Source organism: Molothrus aeneus, chromosome 9 (assembly GCF_037042795.1).
Source record: "Molothrus aeneus isolate 106 chromosome 9, BPBGC_Maene_1.0, whole genome shotgun sequence".
NCBI lineage: Eukaryota > Metazoa > Chordata > Aves > Passeriformes > Icteridae > Molothrus > Molothrus aeneus.
The window spans coordinates 27816606-27835531 of NC_089654.1; the positions used below are offsets into that span (position 1 = coordinate 27816606).

General features: G+C 40.6%; 1 protein-coding gene across 1 annotated transcript in view; it reads left to right on the forward strand.

Moving 5' to 3' along the window:
* The first annotated feature begins 513 nt into the window (after nt 1-513).
* Nucleotides 514-18926, forward strand: part of CEP350 (centrosomal protein 350) — a 59299-nt gene continuing 40886 nt past the window's right edge. The window contains exons 1-13 of the mRNA XM_066555202.1: nt 514-592; nt 2211-2254; nt 3172-3286; nt 3866-4034; nt 5009-5625; nt 6136-6238; nt 8675-8805; nt 12070-12213; nt 13010-13665; nt 14014-14135; nt 15362-16413; nt 17036-17189; nt 18383-18531. Of these exons, the coding sequence (XP_066411299.1) occupies nt 514-592; nt 2211-2254; nt 3172-3286; nt 3866-4034; nt 5009-5625; nt 6136-6238; nt 8675-8805; nt 12070-12213; nt 13010-13665; nt 14014-14135; nt 15362-16413; nt 17036-17189; nt 18383-18531 (3535 nt within the window). The remainder of the gene's footprint in view (nt 593-2210; nt 2255-3171; nt 3287-3865; nt 4035-5008; nt 5626-6135; nt 6239-8674; nt 8806-12069; nt 12214-13009; nt 13666-14013; nt 14136-15361; nt 16414-17035; nt 17190-18382; nt 18532-18926) is intronic.

The following is an 18926-nucleotide window of genomic DNA, read 5'->3' on the forward strand; positions in this document are numbered from 1 at the left end:
CCTGGCTGTGGTGTCCTGCCATGCAGTTCTGCTGTGCCTTTTCCTTTTCCAGAGGTTGGTGACACATTCATTCTGTCACTGGTGGAGTTGGATATTTTCCCCAAGCATTTATAGGTTCAAGCCATGTGGTGCTGTCTCTGTTAGGCCTGTGTGTGCAGTAATCCAGTGTGGGCTTCTTCAGACTTGCTGCAATACTTGTTACTCTGATCTAAATTGCATCAGCCTCTAGGCCTCCTTTTATCAAGTTAATGTTTCTTGATGACAGAGAACAAAATCAAACCCTTCTTTATCCATGGAATTACGTGGTTTCTGCAGGGAGCTGTGACCACATCTGTGATTTCATGCTGGTTATCTGACCTTGTTCATGATGAAGGTTTGAAGTCATCAGATGAGGTAGACATTCATCATAATGATCAAGGTTATGTTCTCTTTAGACCAAGACAGATTTACTTTTACTTTGTACCTTTTTGATTCTTACAGGACTCTTTTTTTTTTTTTAGGTAAATTGACACAATGTGGAGCAGCAAGTCTAATGAGGTGCCTCTACAAAATCTGAGGCATAACCAAAGCAAGGATTCTACCAGAGGTGAGGGTTTTCTCTGTTCTGCTGCCTTGTTTTGGGAGATATTTTGTCATGAGCTGTTTGAAACTTTGGGGAATTGTTCCAGAAGCCATTCTCCTGCCTCAGTTTGGGAGTAAGAGCATGTGTTCTGTGGCTTCCTTCTTGCAGATAGCAGTTTTGTACTCTGATCTCTGGAGTATTTGCTGATCTGCATTAGCAGTTGCCAGCCTGGGATATGGTTGCCAAGATGGCACAGAGACAGATTTTTTTAAAGTGCTGTAGAGGAGGAGCAGTGCAGGAGCAGAAATTGGGAACTGTTGGCTCTTGAAGGAAGTGAGGAAGAGCCTCTGCCAGTTGCTCAGTTCCAGAGTGGTGAAGACACTTGAATAGCAGCAATGCATCTCTGCTAGGATGACTTTTACAGCACTGTTTTCTCCCTTAGTTGGAAAAATTGTTTAGCTTTTTACTGTTATGATTACTCAAATTTAGGAAAGGAGGGGACAGAAAAATTTTAAAATGACAGTACTTCCCTGAAAAAATCTTCCCAGAAAGGAAGAAAGGTCTCGTCTGTAGAGCAACTGAATCGCGTGCTAGGCCTGTGGTTCGAGATCAGTTGTGTGATCTCCAGTGTGACAAAACTGGACTCCAGAAGCTGTTTTGAAAGCAGAGAAAGATTATTATTTTATCTGTAAGAGAACATTATTGCTGATTATTTCCTGTGGTATGGTCAGTTCCTTTTAAAATTGCCTACTCTTTGAAGCTGTAGTGTTCTGTGGACAAGAAGCACCACCTCTAGAAGTCAAAGCAAAGTTGTTTCTGTGCTGCTTCCCTATCCCTTTTCCTTTGTGGTGTTGTATTTTGCCTGAAATGAAATTGGCAGGTTTTTTACTGTGAGGAAGAGATTATTTCTTTCAGCTGTTACTACTACTCTCCATGGTTCTGACATAAGGATGTTGTGTTTTATAAACCATTAGATTGTAAGAACCATTAGAAAACAAAAGAGGGGAACTGATGAAGTAAATATTTATAGAGGAAAACACTACTACATCCTCCTGAGCACAATTGCTTATAGAGTAGGTGCTGTCTCTTTAGATTAAAAGGCTTGGGTTAGTACCCCCTGCTTGTTCACAAACATTATTTCTGTTTTGTTTGTAGGGTGTACAGTTCACAAAGATTACTGTTCATAATTCTGCCATTTGGAGCTTGGGTTTTGAGTAGAGTCTTTCAGTGACCATGTGTTCATGCTTAGTTTACTGAAGAAGAAAATGGAAGGGGGAAAAAAAAGGTAGTTAAACTGTAGTATAAGAGAAAAATAGAAAGTATTTATGTTGGGGTAGATAACCAGCTTCATTTTATCTTCTAAACATCCTCTATTGTATGTGGTGGATTTGATTTCAGGGGTTGTCATGCATTCAACCTAAGTTAGTAAACTCATAATATGTTACATTAAATACATTTAATGCTTTATAGCTTTGCTAGGATGAGCCTTGACTATAACAGTCTTTCATGGAGGAGATTTACAGGTGGGAACTGTGCTGTGAAAATAACTTGATTAGCAAGGGAATTAAAATTGTTTTGAAGCAACATTTTATTTCATTGTTTTTCATGTACTAATGAGAAATTAATGTCTTTGTTTCTGCCCTGGAAGATCTAACTGCAGCATGGGCTTCTATTTCTCAGACTAAGGCTGCTGTAAGTACTTTTTTTAACTTTCTTTTTTGTTCCTTTGGGATTGTTTGGTTTGGGTTTTTTTACTCATTTTCAAATCAGTTAGTGGCTACAAAAGCTTTTACAAAAATATTTTACTTAGCGATTGTCTCTTCAAAAAGTTGTGAATAGCACAAAGCCATTGGAGTATGTAAATGTTGAACATTGCTTTATCTTGGAAAAAGTTTTCTGCACACAAGGAAAAGCTTTTGCCACAGCAAACTTAATACCTTCTTATTTAACAAAGTGATGATGTCCCATTTTTCTGAAAACTTGGAAAAATACCTCTCCTCTGCTTACTCAAACCAGTCAGAAACTGGGACAACACCAGTGTATTTAATAATTTTCCATTCTGAGCATTGCAGTTGCTGTATTTCTGTGGGAATTAACTTAGGTGCATAAGATGATGTAGTAGTGTCTAAAACCTGGCTTCAGTGAGGCCAAGCAGTTTGGGTTTGCATGGAATTCAGCTCTTTCCCATAGCCATGTCCCTCTTTTTTCTCAGTAGCTGAGCATCAGTATGGGGTTTTACATGTGGAATTTGTATCATGCTCCATTTGTAAGGGAGTATTACAGATTTTTTTCCAAGTGGCATTAATATTTTATTCAGGCCAAGCATTAAGTCTCTGAATGGCATGTTATTAATTTTTTCAAAACAGCCTATTTAAGGGAAGAAAACTATGCAACAAAACCTAATTTAGATAATCTTATTAAACAAAACTTAATAGTTGTTTCTGGCCATAAGACCATACAGTTTTGCAATGTCAGCCTTGTGAAGTTGCTTTTGCCTGCAATTTGACTCGTTGTGAAAAAGGAAAAACTTGTCATGTTTGGGGGGGAAATAAAAATATAGCTTAAAAATAGAAAACAATGTTCTAATTTGCATTATCTTCCAATTCTAGCTACGTCATATAGAGAACAAATTGGAAATAGCTCCCAGCAGCACGGCTGTGTTTGATTCAGTCATGGATGCCAAGAAGCCCTCTGCTAGTGGCAGCAGGAAGAGCAGCAGGAAGGGTATGTATTATTGAGGAGAGAATGTGTAAGGCAGCAGAAAGCCACTGCATTCTGGGAAAGCTTGGGTTCTCCCTGCCCCCAGCTTGTCTCCTGCCTGTGGTCTTTATTCCTGAAACTCCAATTGCCCAGAAGAAACTGGTGTTTCCTTCACTGAGCTTAGGATGGAGGGTGTTCTATCCTAGTCTCTTGGTTAGAGGGGATGACAGGATTTGCCCCATGCACTGCTTATCCCACTCTGACAGGAAGTTTGATAAATCTGATGCTTCTGTTATCTGACTGAAGGAGAGCATTTGCTTTTAGGAAATAAGCCCTCATTTTATATACTAAGAGCATTCTGGTAGTGTGCTACTGAAGACCAGACAGACCGACCTCTAGTGGCAACACAGCCAACTTCACAGATTTAATTGCTTCTAATTAATCTTTAAGCATTATTATCTCTCTTTAAGTATGGTCATTGTTTCAAGCACTTACTGCCTTGCTCCTGGTTGTTGAAATCAGCTTGTTGAAAGAGAGAGCTGCTCAAACCCAAGAAAGACAATGTCAATGATACAGCCCCAGGAGCTTTCTCTTTCTGGAGAGGTGGGTACACAGAGTATTCTTTGCTTTCTGCTTCAGGTTCCCGCTCCTCCAGCCAGAATAAATCAAGCAAGGAGAAGTCCTCACGCAGCCCTCTTCGAGCAACCACTCTGGAGAGCAACGTGAAAAAATGCAGTCGTGTGGAATTCCGTGAGCCATTGGCTTCGTACAGGTTAGTGCTGGGACAGCTGACTACGTGCTAAGATTAGATTTAAGCTAACAGTGGTGGTTTTGACACCTCCTCAAAAATTGGTTTGCTTCCTCCCATCACTTACCCACGTGACAGCACGTGTTGTTGGACTTTTTTAGTAAATATTACAAATTTATTTTTTATTTAGTGAATATGAGTTTAAAGTCAACTGTTTTGAAATGGGACCAGGCCATCAAGTGATATGCCTATGGCATTAGTGACCTGATGGGTTGGATAGGTATTTAATTTCAGTAATAAGAACCAAAAAGACTGTTTCCTTTTACTTTTCCAGCTTTGTTTCATTAGTTCTTCAGCATATGTTCCCAAAGGTGTTACCAAGACAGTGTGGAGTAAGAGTAGTAATAGTAGTACTAGAGCTAGTACTAAAGTCACGTTTTTGTGAATGTGAGAAACTCCTATAAGAACAGCTTCTCATAGAACAAAAGTGATACAGAACACAGAAGGGCCCATAGAACATGATTATTATCCTGACACCTAAGTTTTGGTCTCTTTCCATTACTTGAGTCAGCTGTGAGGTGATCCTCCTTGTTGCATGTGACAGGGGTTAACTGACCCCTGATTTGGGTCAATTTTGTTAATTGAATAGCTCATGTACTAATTATGCTTCTCTTAAGTCTATACTTGTTATTTAAGGCTTTTCTCTTTTAAATTGAAAGATGACATTACTGCTTGCTGATTTCCTAGTCTTCAACGTTATATATATTCTTTTCAGACAGAGAGTGCAACAAATGAAATTTTGAACAGAAGTCTCTTTCTGTTTGATCAGACTTGCACTATTAAATATGAGGTGGTCAGACTTTAAAAGAGCTTGCCTTTAAAGTGGAGCCAGGGTAGAGGAAGTCATTCATTTAGTTGATGAATGTGCTGATTGCTGAGGTTGAGGGTCCTACATTTGTGTTTCTGACGGTGAATTTTCCCCCCTTCTCTTACATCAGGAATTTATGTAATTCTCTGTCTTACCACAGTTCTAGCCAGCTTGAGGCCAAGCAGCTGCTGTCTAGTTTGGAGCTGAGTGAAGCAGAAGGGAAGAGTGAACTGCCAGCCTGTCTGGCACACGAGCGGGACGAGCGGGACCGGCACAGCAGAGCCTTTGACAGCCCCTTCCCTTCTGCTGCGGACGAGACCATCGTGAGGTACCTGAATGACCGACCCACAATCAACGCCTTGCACAGTCACGAGCCATTTCCTAGGCTTGCAGCACTTTCAAGACTGGAAGAAGAAAAAACCAGTAGCTCCAGGGGAGATGAAAGTAGCACTAGAGCTTCTCAGAGTATCACGTCCCAGGACAGTGAACTGAAAGTGTCTTCCCCTTCTGCCACGAGTATTTGCAGTGCTCACAGGCTGGAAATCCTGAGGCAGCGGCAGCACGATGCCAAGTTGGAGAAGCTGAAGGAGAGGATCCGAAAGCAGTGGGAGCATTCTGAGGAGCTCAGTGGCAGAGGGCAGCACTTGGGCTATGCTGAGCAACCTGTCGTGGTCACTAACGTGGAGAACACGGTGACTCCCAAGGTCAGGAAGGTGACAGCTGTGCCTGCTGCTCCATCATACAGAGGTATGGAGGTGCAGATCCCCTCCCTGCTGGGTGTGCAGGGTGAGGGAGCAGAGCTCAATCCACTGAGCAACGTTTCAAAGCGTGGACCTGGCTCGTAGCTCTCTTTGGGCAATATGGGGGTGCATGGTATGATCACAGATCACAAATAAAAATAAATTCTTGCTAAATTACAGAAGTGTGAATTCCTTTGAAATTTTTCCTGTGTCTTATTAGAATTACTATAAAAAGAAGCTTGCTATATTGGTGTTTGGGTTGATTGCAATAATTTTTTTTATGGTCTCAGAGCTTATTGAAAAAGCCTTTCACATTTTTAATAATCTTTTCCTCACCCATTCTGCTGTTTTTCAACTGTGAGCAAGTGGCAGACTGGTGTATTGCTTTCTTCTAATTTAGCATTAGATATTCACACAGTTACTTTTTTACTTGGCAGTTTCCCATCCCTTCCACTCTAACAAAGCTGTATTTACATTTTATGGAGTTATTTTCAACTCTTGAATGGTTTACTTTCAGGTTTCAATCCTGCTGAAACAAGGATTCGTGCTCCAGATGGAAAGATCTGGCATACAGACGAGTTTCGTATTGGTCGGGAGCTTTACAGAGATATTGCACTCCAGTTAAAAGGTGAGCCACAAGTAGAATTGATTAAGCCACAAAACTTTCTCTAAGAGGCAGAGAAATATATTTTGTACAAGTCTACAAAGTCATGGGAACAAAAAATTGAAGGAATGGGTGTTGAATATATTGTAATTCTCTCCACGGGAGGAATTTACTGAACACTAAAACAACAACAAAATTAGTCCTTCTCCCAGTTCTCTCATTCAAATACTTCTAATAAAAAAACAGTACCAAAAAGAATGCCAAGTAATAGCATTTCTTTGAAACAGGAAAAAAGAAAACTCTCCATTAGAATAACTTTTGTTTAATTTTGTGGCTTTTTTATACATGGTTGCATGAATGAGTACAATTTCCTGGTTAAAAGGACAAAACCCACTTTTGGTTTCTGTTTTCAAATGTACTGCTCCAAGACACAATCTTTATTCATCTTCCTCTCTGAAAAACTGCGGTACCATTGGCAGCTCTTTTCTCTGGGTGAGCTGGAGTAGGATGCCCAAGTGTGCTTTTCTCATTTGCTAGGCTGGTTACAGTGAAGTGCTGTAAGCTTGGATTGCCTCTGACTGACTGAGTAGGGGAAGGGGGAAGAGATCAGGTGAACAAAATGGAAGGGAATGGAAAATAAAAACCCCAGAGAACCTCTAGTTTTGCAGTAAGAGCTTACTTATTAAGAATAACTTTTCTCTTTGCTCAAAACATTTAAGACTGAAGGAAAATGCATTGAGATTTAAATCTGTAGGTATCTGTGCAGTAATAAACCAATTTGTCTTTTTTCCTTGTACAACTCGATAAATTACTGAGGACTTTTTATGGAATCACTCATAAAAAATAGTTCAGAAAGAAGAGATGCTCCTTTCCAGTAAAATTACTTTGCAAATATTTTTGCACTGTTCACATCAGTCTGTGAAATTAATGCTAAATTTCCACAGACTTTTAATCTACACTAGCATTTTTTTTAATTTTGGCAAGCATAACAAGCTGTTTATAGAAATTCAAGGTTTTTTTTTTAAAAGCTTTGTTGAAGAGATCCAGTTAAAAGGCATTTGGATCATGTGTCCAGTACCTACAAAAGGAAGAAGCTGTGTGTATGTTGATCCACACTTCTGTCCTGATGCCATGTGTAGAACAGCTGTTGTGGAACGTGTCTCCTTTCTGAGCTGAAAAGATTATACTGAATATCTGATGCTAGTAAACAAATGCTGGTGCTACACATAATATGTACTGTAAGTGTATTTTTAGGTTGTCAGATTAACTATCCATGTGTTACTTCTGTATTAAATTTACACCATGTGGTGTTTTGGGTGTGTACAGTCAGTTGTATCAGAACTGTTCTTTGCTCTCTAGTGCTGAAATAATCTGTTATATCTCTAATATCTACAGCAGCACTCTTCTTTCCAACAAAAAGATTTTTATGTATAAGCATAGACCATACAGGATGTCTTCATCTTTGTACAGCAGTTAGGCTAAAGGGTATGATATGGACCCCAAGTTTCCAGTAATTTTGTCTAAAAGATGTTCAGGATTTGCCATAGTAGAACAAAATTGCTGTAATAGGAGCAGGGTGAGAAGCAGCCTGTACTTTCCTGGAGTCAGGAAAGGGCTGTTTGTTGCTAAAAGAGGTGAGGAGGAAGTTAACTTTCTGCAAATGCAATCCCTGAGGCTTGTGGTACTCACTGCATTGATTGTCTTACCTGCTCTTGTTGTCAGCCTTAAAGGCAGCTAGAAAATTTGTAAGGAAGGGGTGCTAAGGGTGAGAAAGACTCCAAAAATTCCATTCTTACATCTTTGTAATACAACATCCTGTTCTGCCTCTGATGCTTCCTATGGACATCCATCAGAGAGTGGATTCACATGAAATAGGGGGCTCTAAATGTTTACATTGGCATCTAAATAAAGCTTCAGATCTGTCCATAGAGGGGATTGAACAACATCTTGGTTGTTTTAGGTTATCTGATCCCATTCTTCAACGAGGAGGAACCAAAAAACAGTGGGAACGGTGGCCACAGAGTTCCTGATGTGCTGAGAGTTCCTGATGTGCTGAATGTGCTGTCATGCATTAATGTGGAAGCAGCAGCCCTTGAGTTCAGGAACTGCATGTCCTTGTGGAACATTAGAGCAGTAAAATGTAGTATCTGTAGCAGAAGAGACCAACAACTGTTTAATATAAACTGACAACATTTCTTTTTAGTATTGAAAACTAACTTTGTAAATATCTGTATGGCCTTGCTGTGGCTTCACTGCCTTCCAGTGCATAGGTAAACAGACCTTGATTCAAAATTCTGTGAGGACTTTAAAGTGCTGGACTGGAAGTCATTGATCTGGGTGTATAATCTGGGAAAGTCAGTGAATTCTATTATGTTTCTCTGAGGTCTGGTTTTTCAGATGCTGAAGCAAGCTTGTTATTCTATGTTCTCCCCTGTGGGATATCATTTAACAGCTTTTGTTTGTTTTTAGAGGATTCAACAGTAAAAGGAAAATCTAGTGAGAGAAACAAAGAGAGGAAATCTACAAGACCAGTGCGGAAAGTGCAAAAACTGACACGGTTGTCAAGTCCAGAGTCCAAACAAGGTGACTATTTCTGCTGTGGAGGGAGGATTGTTACATGTCCTTCAGAGATAAGTTTTGTCTCAAGAAAGAAAAACAGAAGTGCATTCCTTTAAAAGCCTTCTTAGATGTGCAACAGTGCTGTTGTAGTGAGTTTGTGCACTGTGCTGCATTGGGGGTTGTGTGTGGTTTTGTTGTTGGCACTTTTTTTGTGGTTTATTTTAATTTTTTGCCTTTCTACTTGCTGTGTGCACCTTGAGGAAACTGCTGCAGAGCGTGAGTTTCTTGTGGGGAGAGGTATCCTTAGGTACCTGTCAGGGTTATGTAGACAAAAAGAAGCAGTAGATCTGCTCTGGATCCTGTCTCTGTTTGGGGTGTGATGAAGCTGGGTAAAGCCTGACCCATGGCTCAGTCAGCAATGCTGAGACATGATCTTAAAATCAGTGCCAGTGGGACTTGCTGAGTTGCTTTCCCATCAGGTGAGGAGGGGCTGCTGTCAAAGATGTTCTCTGGGCTGATTTCTCAGTGGGGAAGCAGAGGACAGGATGCTCCTGGCTTTTCTCTGGTTGTTGTTCTTCCATGTTTCGAGTTATTGCTATTCTGCACCTTCATTTCTCCTTAACCCACTCCTGGCTTCTTCAGTTGGTGAAATATTGTAAACACACATTCCCTGAGTAGTCTTCCAAATCTTGGTATTTTTAAATAAATGTTTATTTCTTTTACCAACTGATAACTTTTTCCTCCACTATTGTCTGACAATTCCACTGATTGTTAAATACAATTTAAATTTAATTATTTAGAGAAGATGATGAAAGCAGGTTTCTGTAGAGCAGTGCCTTATAGAAGAAAATAAAATTAAGCACGTGTGGAATTCTGACAGTGCTTCTTAGTTTTCCAGTAGTGTGAATCTTTGATATTGGCAGCAAAAGAATTAAGAAGACTTCCAGATATGCTTCGTATTTGGTTTTAGTTTTCATACAAAGTGAGTAGCTATGGCTGCAATCACACACTGAGCAATTTCTTTTCTTTAAATATATGCAAGTTTAGGCACCTTTTGAACCCCTCTTAAGGTATTCTATTTTTCCTTGTGTACAGTGACCATAATCTGTAAACATTTTGTAGAAATAAAAAGCAGCTCTAAAAATTATTACAAAGGATTTTTAGAGAGTGAATGTGTGCTTCTGCATGCTGTAAATCCTGCTTGTGAATATTTTGTGGTAAGAAATACCAACACTTCAAGTGATAAGCATGGATTTACTCCCTCCTATGCTGATCAATCCCTACTTAAGGAATCACACTCAGCTGTCTTATATATTTATGACAGTTCCAAGTGAGAGAGAAGCACAGGTCAACCCCAACAATCCCACCCTGTGCCTGAGAGCATTGTCCAAACCCTTCTTGAGCTCCATCAGTCTTGGGACTGTGACCAGTTCCCTGGGGAGCCTGTTCAGTGCCCAAACACCCTCTGAATGAAGAATCCTTTCCTAAAATCCAACCTAACCCTCCACTGACACAACTTCAGGCCATTCCCTCAGGTCCTGTCACTGGTTACCATGGAGAGGAGATCAGTGCCCACTCCTCTGCTTTCCCTTGTGAGGAAATCCTCTCTGCCTTCAAGGGAGTCAACAGCTGTAAGCTCCAGCCCCTTTATTGTGTACAAAGCCACCCCCTGTTATAATGGATTAAATCCATGGAAAATGATGGCCTGAAATCCCTGGAAGGCAAGAACCAGCCCTAAGTGTCATGTCCATCCTCCTCCAGTCGTTGCAGTAGGAAACTGCTTACCATGGCCAAGGCTATGAATAGCCATGGCTCATGTTCTGCCCCATTGGCGTGTTGGGGTTAAACAGCTGACTGGAGATGCAAGATGACACTTTACCCTGGCTCTTTAAACACACACAGAACTAATGGGAGAACAGTGAATTCTGCAGGAGAACCCCTTTGGCTGATGCCTCTGTTTTACAGAGACTTGAAGTGACATGTTTCAAGTGACAGCTCTTTTATAAAATACTTGGGTAATTTACAATGCAGGCAAGGAGTTCTGCTAGCAAAGGGTTGAGTAGTGGGCTGCAGACTTCTAGGTTAAAATAACAAGAAAGGGGGTTGGAAACTGAGGACTGGGATTGCCAAAACAATTATTCTGCTGTGCTGGATTTCACTTGACATTGTTGGTATCCTGTCTTCAAAGTGCTCTTGGGCCCAGTACAGTGCCTTTTTTGTTTGGCTGTGGTGATCTCATGCTGCAGTGGCTGGGTTTCTTTAGGCAGAGCACTTGGAGGTAGAACCTGAAATGGAATCGTTAAAAATCAACTGCAAATTATATATTCAAGTTAGGTGCTTTTCTGACAATTAAATACCCCTGAAAGGTCTGATTAATTTACAGATTATTAATCATCTGAATTACCTAATTAAATTTTCTATTTTATACTGTATTTTTCTCCAAAGCATTTTTAAGGTCATTATTAAAAAAAAATATATTAGTATTGGAAGTTAGCATGTTGAAAGGTGAGTTGAATAAACCTATCATTTAATCTACCCAATATTAGGTAAAGATGCCACCATAACCAGTTGTTATTATTTAATTATATGGAAAAATGTTCTAGGTAAAAGAATCCTAGAACATTTTGATTGGGTTACTGTCACCTGCAAGGTATTTTGTCCTTGAATTAAGTATCAACTAATAGGGTTTATTCTTAACTGTTTTTTCAGTGCTGGAACAGAAGTCCCAGCTAAGGGACAGTGAGTTAGCATTAGTTGGTGTAAAACATCTGGTGCTTGATATTTTTTAACCTCCTTACAAGACATGTATCTCACCAATTAATTACCTGTAAAAGCCTCTAAAGTAGTTTTGAGGTTTTTTCCTAGAGTTTTAGCTAATATTATTTTGATAGGAAGCTTAAGGGGTTTTTATAACTCACCTTTATTTTTGTTCCTCTCATTACAACAATTTAGTTGCTTTTATGTTTTTATTTCTTATTTTCCATATTTGAGTGGTGGTCAACAGCTCTAGAAATATTACCCCTGTCCCTATAAGGCTTGTTTGTATATTTTAGACCTTCATAACCCATTCTTCTTTTTTAAATCAGTTTTTGTAGGGCTTTAATATGCTGCAGTGTGTTTTGGGTGTTACACTGGGGCATCAGTGTTCTGGCTGTTTGTGTAACTGCAGCTGTACCACTAATGCAGAACTAAATGGTACAGAAATGATGAATGGCTGCAATGATACTTCTTTCTGATACCATGGCAAATCCTCTAGAGCTTGGCTTTTATTTATTCTTTATTTTGAAGGTGGAAACTATGTGATAAGTGCATCCTCCTGGCGGGAGGGACAAAAGCTGGTAAAAAAGATCCTGGGTCCAGCTCCCAGAATAGAACAGGACAGAAGAGCTGTATCCAGTGACAGAACAGGCCGAGAGAGAGCTGCCAAGTCTGGTAAGTTGTTCTTTTATCACTGGACTTACTTCATTTTACTTTATTATATAACACTGCATGTCTGCAGACTACAGCAGACTTCTGAGATAGAATGTTCTGAGATAGGAGTTTCTTATCAAAATTGCTCCTATTTTTAACCTGGAATTTGAGGGAGGTGGGGGGAAATTTTGCTCACAACCATGGCTGGGGTGCATAAGCTCTGTTCCTGGGTGCATTATGGACTTTTTTTGGTGTCATGGTCCCTGCACATGGGACTTGAGGGGTGGTATGTGCTGCAAGGGTGCTTGGGGTGTCTGGAAAAGATGAGATATAGGCTGCAACCAAAAAATGGACCACCTGCAATCTGTCTTTGCCTCTTGAAGCCAGTGGGGAAAGGAATGGCTAGCATGGTCCAAGGCCAGATGAATTTTGTAAGTTTGCTGTGCATAATCCATAAGCTGTGATTGAGCATCCCAGTTGAACAGGGATTGTGGTTTTTCCAGATACAGTATAATGTCATCCGTGTGCATCATAAATATTCATTGATTCCTCCACCAGCCTTTTTCAGAGTTTATACAGAATCTCAAACAGACAAATAAGGCATGCTGGGAACTGCTGTGCTTCTAATGCCTGTGAGGTGGTGAGGATGGTGAGAGTAGAAAGGGTGTGGGCTCAGTCTGAGCAAGGGCTGCCACATTCAGATTGTGACACCAAAGACCTATTTACAGTGAGATCTGCACTCCTCCCTCGTCCTTCTTTTTGCAGCTGTTTCCCAAATTTGATTGTTACCTGACATATTTGACATCTCATTCTTTAGCAGGCTGCATTGGAAGGACAGGTTCTGATTCCAGATTGGATGTTACCTGTAAAAGCTCTTCAAGAAGTTCTGAAAGGTCAAGAAGTAAAGTTCGGTCTGAGACCAATCTGAGAAAACTGGAAGCTGCTCTTCCAGGTGATAACCAAGAAGATCATGCCTCTGTAAACAAGGATTTCCTGCCCGTGGAGATACGTGGAATTCTTGATGACCTGCAGTTGGATTCCATGAGTACAAAGCAAGAGACAGACGTGGAAAAGCAGAATCAAAAATCTGTTTTGCCAACTCAAACTCTGAGGAGCCACAGTCCAACCAAAAGGAAACCAGACAAGGTAGCAGCCAGTGAGGAGCCTCAGGTGATCTCTAAGAAACGCCACTATGACAGTGATGAGGTTCGGCAGTACATCATCAGGCAGCAGGAGGAGAGGAAGAAGAAGCAGAATGAAGAGAAGAAAGCACAAAAGGAGGCAACAGAACAGAAGAACAAAAGGCTCCAAGAGCTCTACAGAAAGCAGAAAGAGGCTGTTACTAAAGTGAAGAATGTGCCTCCTCCTGAGCCTTCAGCAGCCAAACGGTTACAGGAAACCTATTCCAAACTCTTGCTGGAACGAACACTTCTAGAAGAGCCACCTCAGCTGCCGACGGTGCAGGAAACACAGGTACAGCTGATTCACTAACTTAAGGTCTTGCAGTTGTTTGCAGGAATAGGAGCTCGGATGTTTGGGGAGGCTGGCACTTGTGCTGTTCTGGTGGTTATCAGTTAAGAAAAAAGAACAAATCAAAATGTATAGCTTTGCTTAAACAGAGTGATTTCAATGTACAGCCTCTTTGCTAGTGGCTGCTTTTTGGCCCAGCAAGGCTTACTAGAAAGTTGACTGGAAATCATCTTTCTCTTTTAAAGAGAAGCTGAATTGTGGATATTAGCCCTCTCAATTGTAATGAAGCAAGAGCTCCTAAACTCTGACACATTGTTGAAAATGCATTTTTCTGGTTGTCTTCATCTCTAGCCCAGACCTGGTTATCAACCATCTGGGGAATCTGACAAAGAAAACAAGGCTCAAGAGCGTCCTCCGAGTGCCTCTTCCAGCAGTGACATGTCCCTTTCAGAGCCACAGCTGCCGCTACTGAGGTGAGCAGATGGGGCCTTGGGGGAGAGAGCAAAGTTCTCCTGCTTTCATCTCTGGGAGGAGAAAATAGCCTTGGCTCTTGAGTTCCTGTTCCAGTGAGAGTGATTGTCTTTATGTCAATTACAGCATTTTCCTGGCAGTAGAAAGGAAGCTGATGCAGGAAACCATATGAAAATTTCGGCTATGGCTGATTTGCCAGTGTGTAAATAAAGCGAATAATGATTGCTGATAATGTTTTGTTGACATCAGTGGGGTGTGTATTTCATATTGGGACACTCTTATTTCCTCTGCCATTGGGCAAGATCATATGAATGTATTTGTTGATTTTTCTTACTCCATTTGCTCAGTGTTGCTGTTTGATCTATTGTCTCAGATTCAGCCATTAGTTACTCTCTGTGAAGTACCAAACATGGCTGCTTCTGCTTGAAACTAGCCTTTCCCTCTTTCTTTTCATGCAGTTTTCCCAATTTTGAATTGTTCAGTGTATTATCAAAGTTTTCTTACTGCAAGTCAAGGTGCCTGACCAAACACTTAGATGTAAGGAACTAAAAATCCTGAAGTTTCTTGTATATTCTTAATATCCCTGTTGTGCAAGTGTCTTCATTTTTAACTACATAATGTCTGCTTCTTAAATGTATTCTTGTTTCATTATGGGTACTCTGACTTAGTAAGTGCAATGAGACCTGTTTCCCTTCTGGAAAAGTTCAAGGAATGCCATGTACTACCATGTGTAGAATAAAATAAACAATATGGTAAATACTGTTAGTGTAACATCATAAAGAAAAGATATAATTACTAGTAGTAGAGGAGAAATGAGACTCACAGGACTGCTTAAGGTATTCAGAGACCCTCATAGTCATCAGAGAAGAAGTTTTTTTGGGGGACTTATGAGGTGTTCTGTACACAGGCAGGTGAGAAGGAAAAAAAAATTCTCCCTTTTGGGGCCAGGAAGTTTTTGGAAAAGACTGCTGGCAGTGAGAAACCTCAGCTTATTAAAACCCTGAAACAAAGAGTACACCATCAATGGCATTTCAGATTTGGGAGGTGCTGTGTTGTTTGGTTTGTTGGTTTTTTACTAAATGACATTGTGCTTACTGTCTCATTCCCCACCCCTCTGATTCCATCAAAAAGTATTTTGTCCTGAAATTAAATCTGTGGCAACAATGCTTTAATCTAAGACATCAGTACTCGTGTAAATCATCAACTAAATGTTGACTTTTCATTTCAGGAGCGATCTGATGGAGCCTCCATGGGTACAGCCAGACAGGTTGAGCCCAAGAGTCCAGCTCCCCCACCCACAAGCTCTGTTGGGCTCAAGTGGAGGCCCTTGTTCCCAGCACTGGAGTCTGGAGCAGATGGACCTTCTGTCAAAGGAGTGTGATGCAATGTTGGCAGGCAGGAGGAGCCATTCTGCCCCTGTGGGGTCCCTGATGCCTCAGTTGTACATGAATTCATCTGCTGCACAGGAAAACCTCTTGGTAAAACCTTCTGCCAGCCAGTATAAGAGCAAATTAGATCGCCTTGAAGCTTTAAAAGCTACAGCTGCTTCCCTTTCTAGCAGGATTGAAACTGAAGCCAAAAAGTTGGCTGGTGCTGGCATCAACTATGGTACCACCTGGAACTCAGAATTTATGCAAGAAAACCAGGATGAGGGACGGTGGGCAAAGGCTGTGAGTCCTCCTGTGAGGGAGGAAAATGAAAATACTTTTTCAGCCAGAATTCAAAGGATGCTGGGTGCCTGCGTGTCTCATACAGCCTTTGATGACAGCCTTCCTGGGGTAGGCAACCTTAGTGAGTTCAAAAAGCTGCCTGAGACCATCAGACCTCTTACTGATGTAATCAGCCTTGGATTGAGGTCTCCTGCTGCTAACAGGCATGAAGGGATCCTGGGACATTTATCCAAGAGGCAGATGGAGTCCCCAGGGCGTGAGAACCAGGCGTATCCTCTGAGCAAAGCCGTTACTCCTCACGAGTCCAGCATTGACTCCATCAGCGAAGGGCCTCTCCTGAGTGATGAAAACCTCTCTGAAGAGGAAGGAGGCCAGCAGAAGCAGCTGCCACTGAAGATGTTGGAGACATTAAAAGAGAAGGATTTTTGTATTCGGGAGAGAAATGCTTTTGAGCCCATAAAGGAGTTTCAGAAAGCAGCTGAGAGGTATTCCCCACTTTTCACTCAGACAAGTGACACGCACAGCAAGGGGCCCTGGGAGGAACTGGCAAAGGGAAGTCCCCACAGTGTCATCAACATCTTTGCAAAGAATTACCAACTTCATGGAAAAGGTAAAAATGGAAGCATTTCTCAAAGCTCTTGTGAATTTTCCCAGTCCTACTGCTCCATGCACTTCATACTTTGCAGTTAAGGAATGTGCTTTCAGAGGTCTCAAATACGAATCTCTGTAAGACATGATTTACAACTGTCTCATGCAGCATGCTCTTTTATTTTCATTTTTTGTACAATTTTTTTCCTCTTTTTATGAGTACTTTGTCTCTACCCTGGAGCTCCTCATTCTGAGGAGGAGTGTTTTCTGAGGAGTTGATTTTTGTCTTGTGGTTTTTCTCAATTCTTTTTTACCTTCATATTATTTTCTTTAAAGATGATTGCATGAAATTTTCCGCAGATGGCTCTACTCTAAAGCACAGTACTCTTCAAGAATGTTTTGGTTGGAGGAGGTTAATGGACTAAAGAATTCAATAATTTACAAAAAGAGGAAGACTGTGCTCATTATGTTGTGTTAAAACTGCCATTGTGTTAAAACAGCTGTACTGCTATTCTCTTGATTTTGTGTTTGAAAGGAAGTCATTGTAACTCACAGTTGGGAGCATTTAAATTCCTATTACCTACTTGATGTACGTTTGTATTTGTTATAATCTTTGTCCTCTCCCCTCTCTCCCCACACCTCAGTGTTTGAGGAAAGGCTGAACGGAGGCTCTGCCCTTCTGCGCCCTCTGCTCCCTGCCATGAGCCCTGCAGAGAGCGTGGCTTCTTACGAGGATGACTTTGCCTCCTCGCAGGGAAGCAGCACTTTAACAGACAAAAAGATTTCACGTGACCTCAGGTAACTGTGTTAGACTTCCTAGAAAAATAAAAATGCAGAATTCAAGAGAAAATGGTTAATACAAGATCTGGTTCATAATATGCTGGGTGTCTTTTCTGCTGTGCTGTACTATGCCAGTCAAAGTGATGAAAAACTTTCTCAGGACCTTGCAGTTAATAGAGCAGCCAACATAAAGAAGGTGGAGTCAAGTATTCCTGTTCCAGAGTCCAGTATTCCTGTTCCCTGTCTAATTTTTGCTGTTCTTTAGCCTGTAAAGGTAGCTTTAGACAAGATTCTTATGCTTTGTAGTCTGGTGAAAATTAGTTCTCTGACTTGTGTCAGAGGCTGCAATAATGCTCAGTTGGGTAGTCTTGTAATTCAGAAAAAATAGAAAAGCTATTTTAAGTCTGAAAATGCCTTCAGTACTTCAAAACTTTGTGGTAAATCTGTAATTGCTTTCAGTAAGCATTTGTCAGTGCTTACTTAGTAATGGATACATTAACTGTCTGTAAGAATTTTTAAAAGCTTTTGTTCAGATTAAAATTTGAAGGCTGTAGATCATCGAGTCCATGCCTACTACATGGCTTCCTGAATTTTCCAAGACCCTCTTTTTTTGTAATGAGCTATATTTATATCTTTTGGCCACCTTGGGGAAGGCCACAAGTGTGTTTGTACCAGTGATACTTCAGAAGAAAAGAAGTTAAATGTCACTTTGCACACTGAAAATGATTCTTTCTGATTAAAACTTCTTTCTTCTTCTGGTATCATTTAGTGTATGATGCATTGGCATCTCTTTTTTGCAAGTCTTTTGTAATCCTTTATTGAAAATTGCTCTTATTTCTGGCAGTTGATATCTGTATGCCCAGAGATTATCTGAAATGCAGTCACATTTTGAGTGATTCTTATGTTGTTCAGGTTTGGAGTCAAATAGCTCTTAAGAGTTAAAATTAGAGAGCACAGTTGTTATCCATCTTTTAGTGTTTCATATTATTGGAAGCATGTTTCAGTATGTTCAATATCATATCAAACTTCCCAATGCCTTAGCTGTCATAGCTTTTAATCTCAAAACCAATGCTCTTCTAGATGGGCTGAGTAGTGCAGTTTAGTCATCTCTCTCTAATGCAAAGTGTGGTAGTTTCCTTGTGCACAGTGTAACATGGGAGCTGGAACTCCTTAATCACCAACAATGTGTTCCTTTCTAGTGCTGGTGGCAGCAGTAATTCAAGCATTCAGGAAGAAATTCCCAGTAGGAAGTCTCCCCTTGAGCCTCCCCTTGGTTCTCAGCACTCGTCTGGACCCCGGTCTGCAGCGTCCTCCCGCTCCTCTGCTTCCTCCAAAAAGAGGGGGAAAAAGGAAAGTAAGTGCAACACTTGGATGTGGAGGATCCTTTTTTATTGAAGCTTTTCTTATTAGGAAAATTGCAGTACTACGTATCTAATACTGATAGAATGATTGATTCATTCCTTCAGTGATTCCTTCTTAGATTCTTTTTTACTCTGGTTATTCTCTAACCTTAAAATACAGTAATTTAAAGTTGAATAAACACGAAGTTGTTAACAGCATTGAAAAGTTTCCTTTCCTAAACCAGCCTTCTGATGAATAAGTTAATTTTAATATTGTGTGGGAACTATCCTTAGATTCTGTACTGAGAAAATGCCAGTAGGTTACAGCCATGTTTGTGAAGGTGACAGCAAATTTCCCTAAATGCCTTAGTTTTCACCAGTGCACAAATTAATAAATACATTGGTTTCTGTGGTA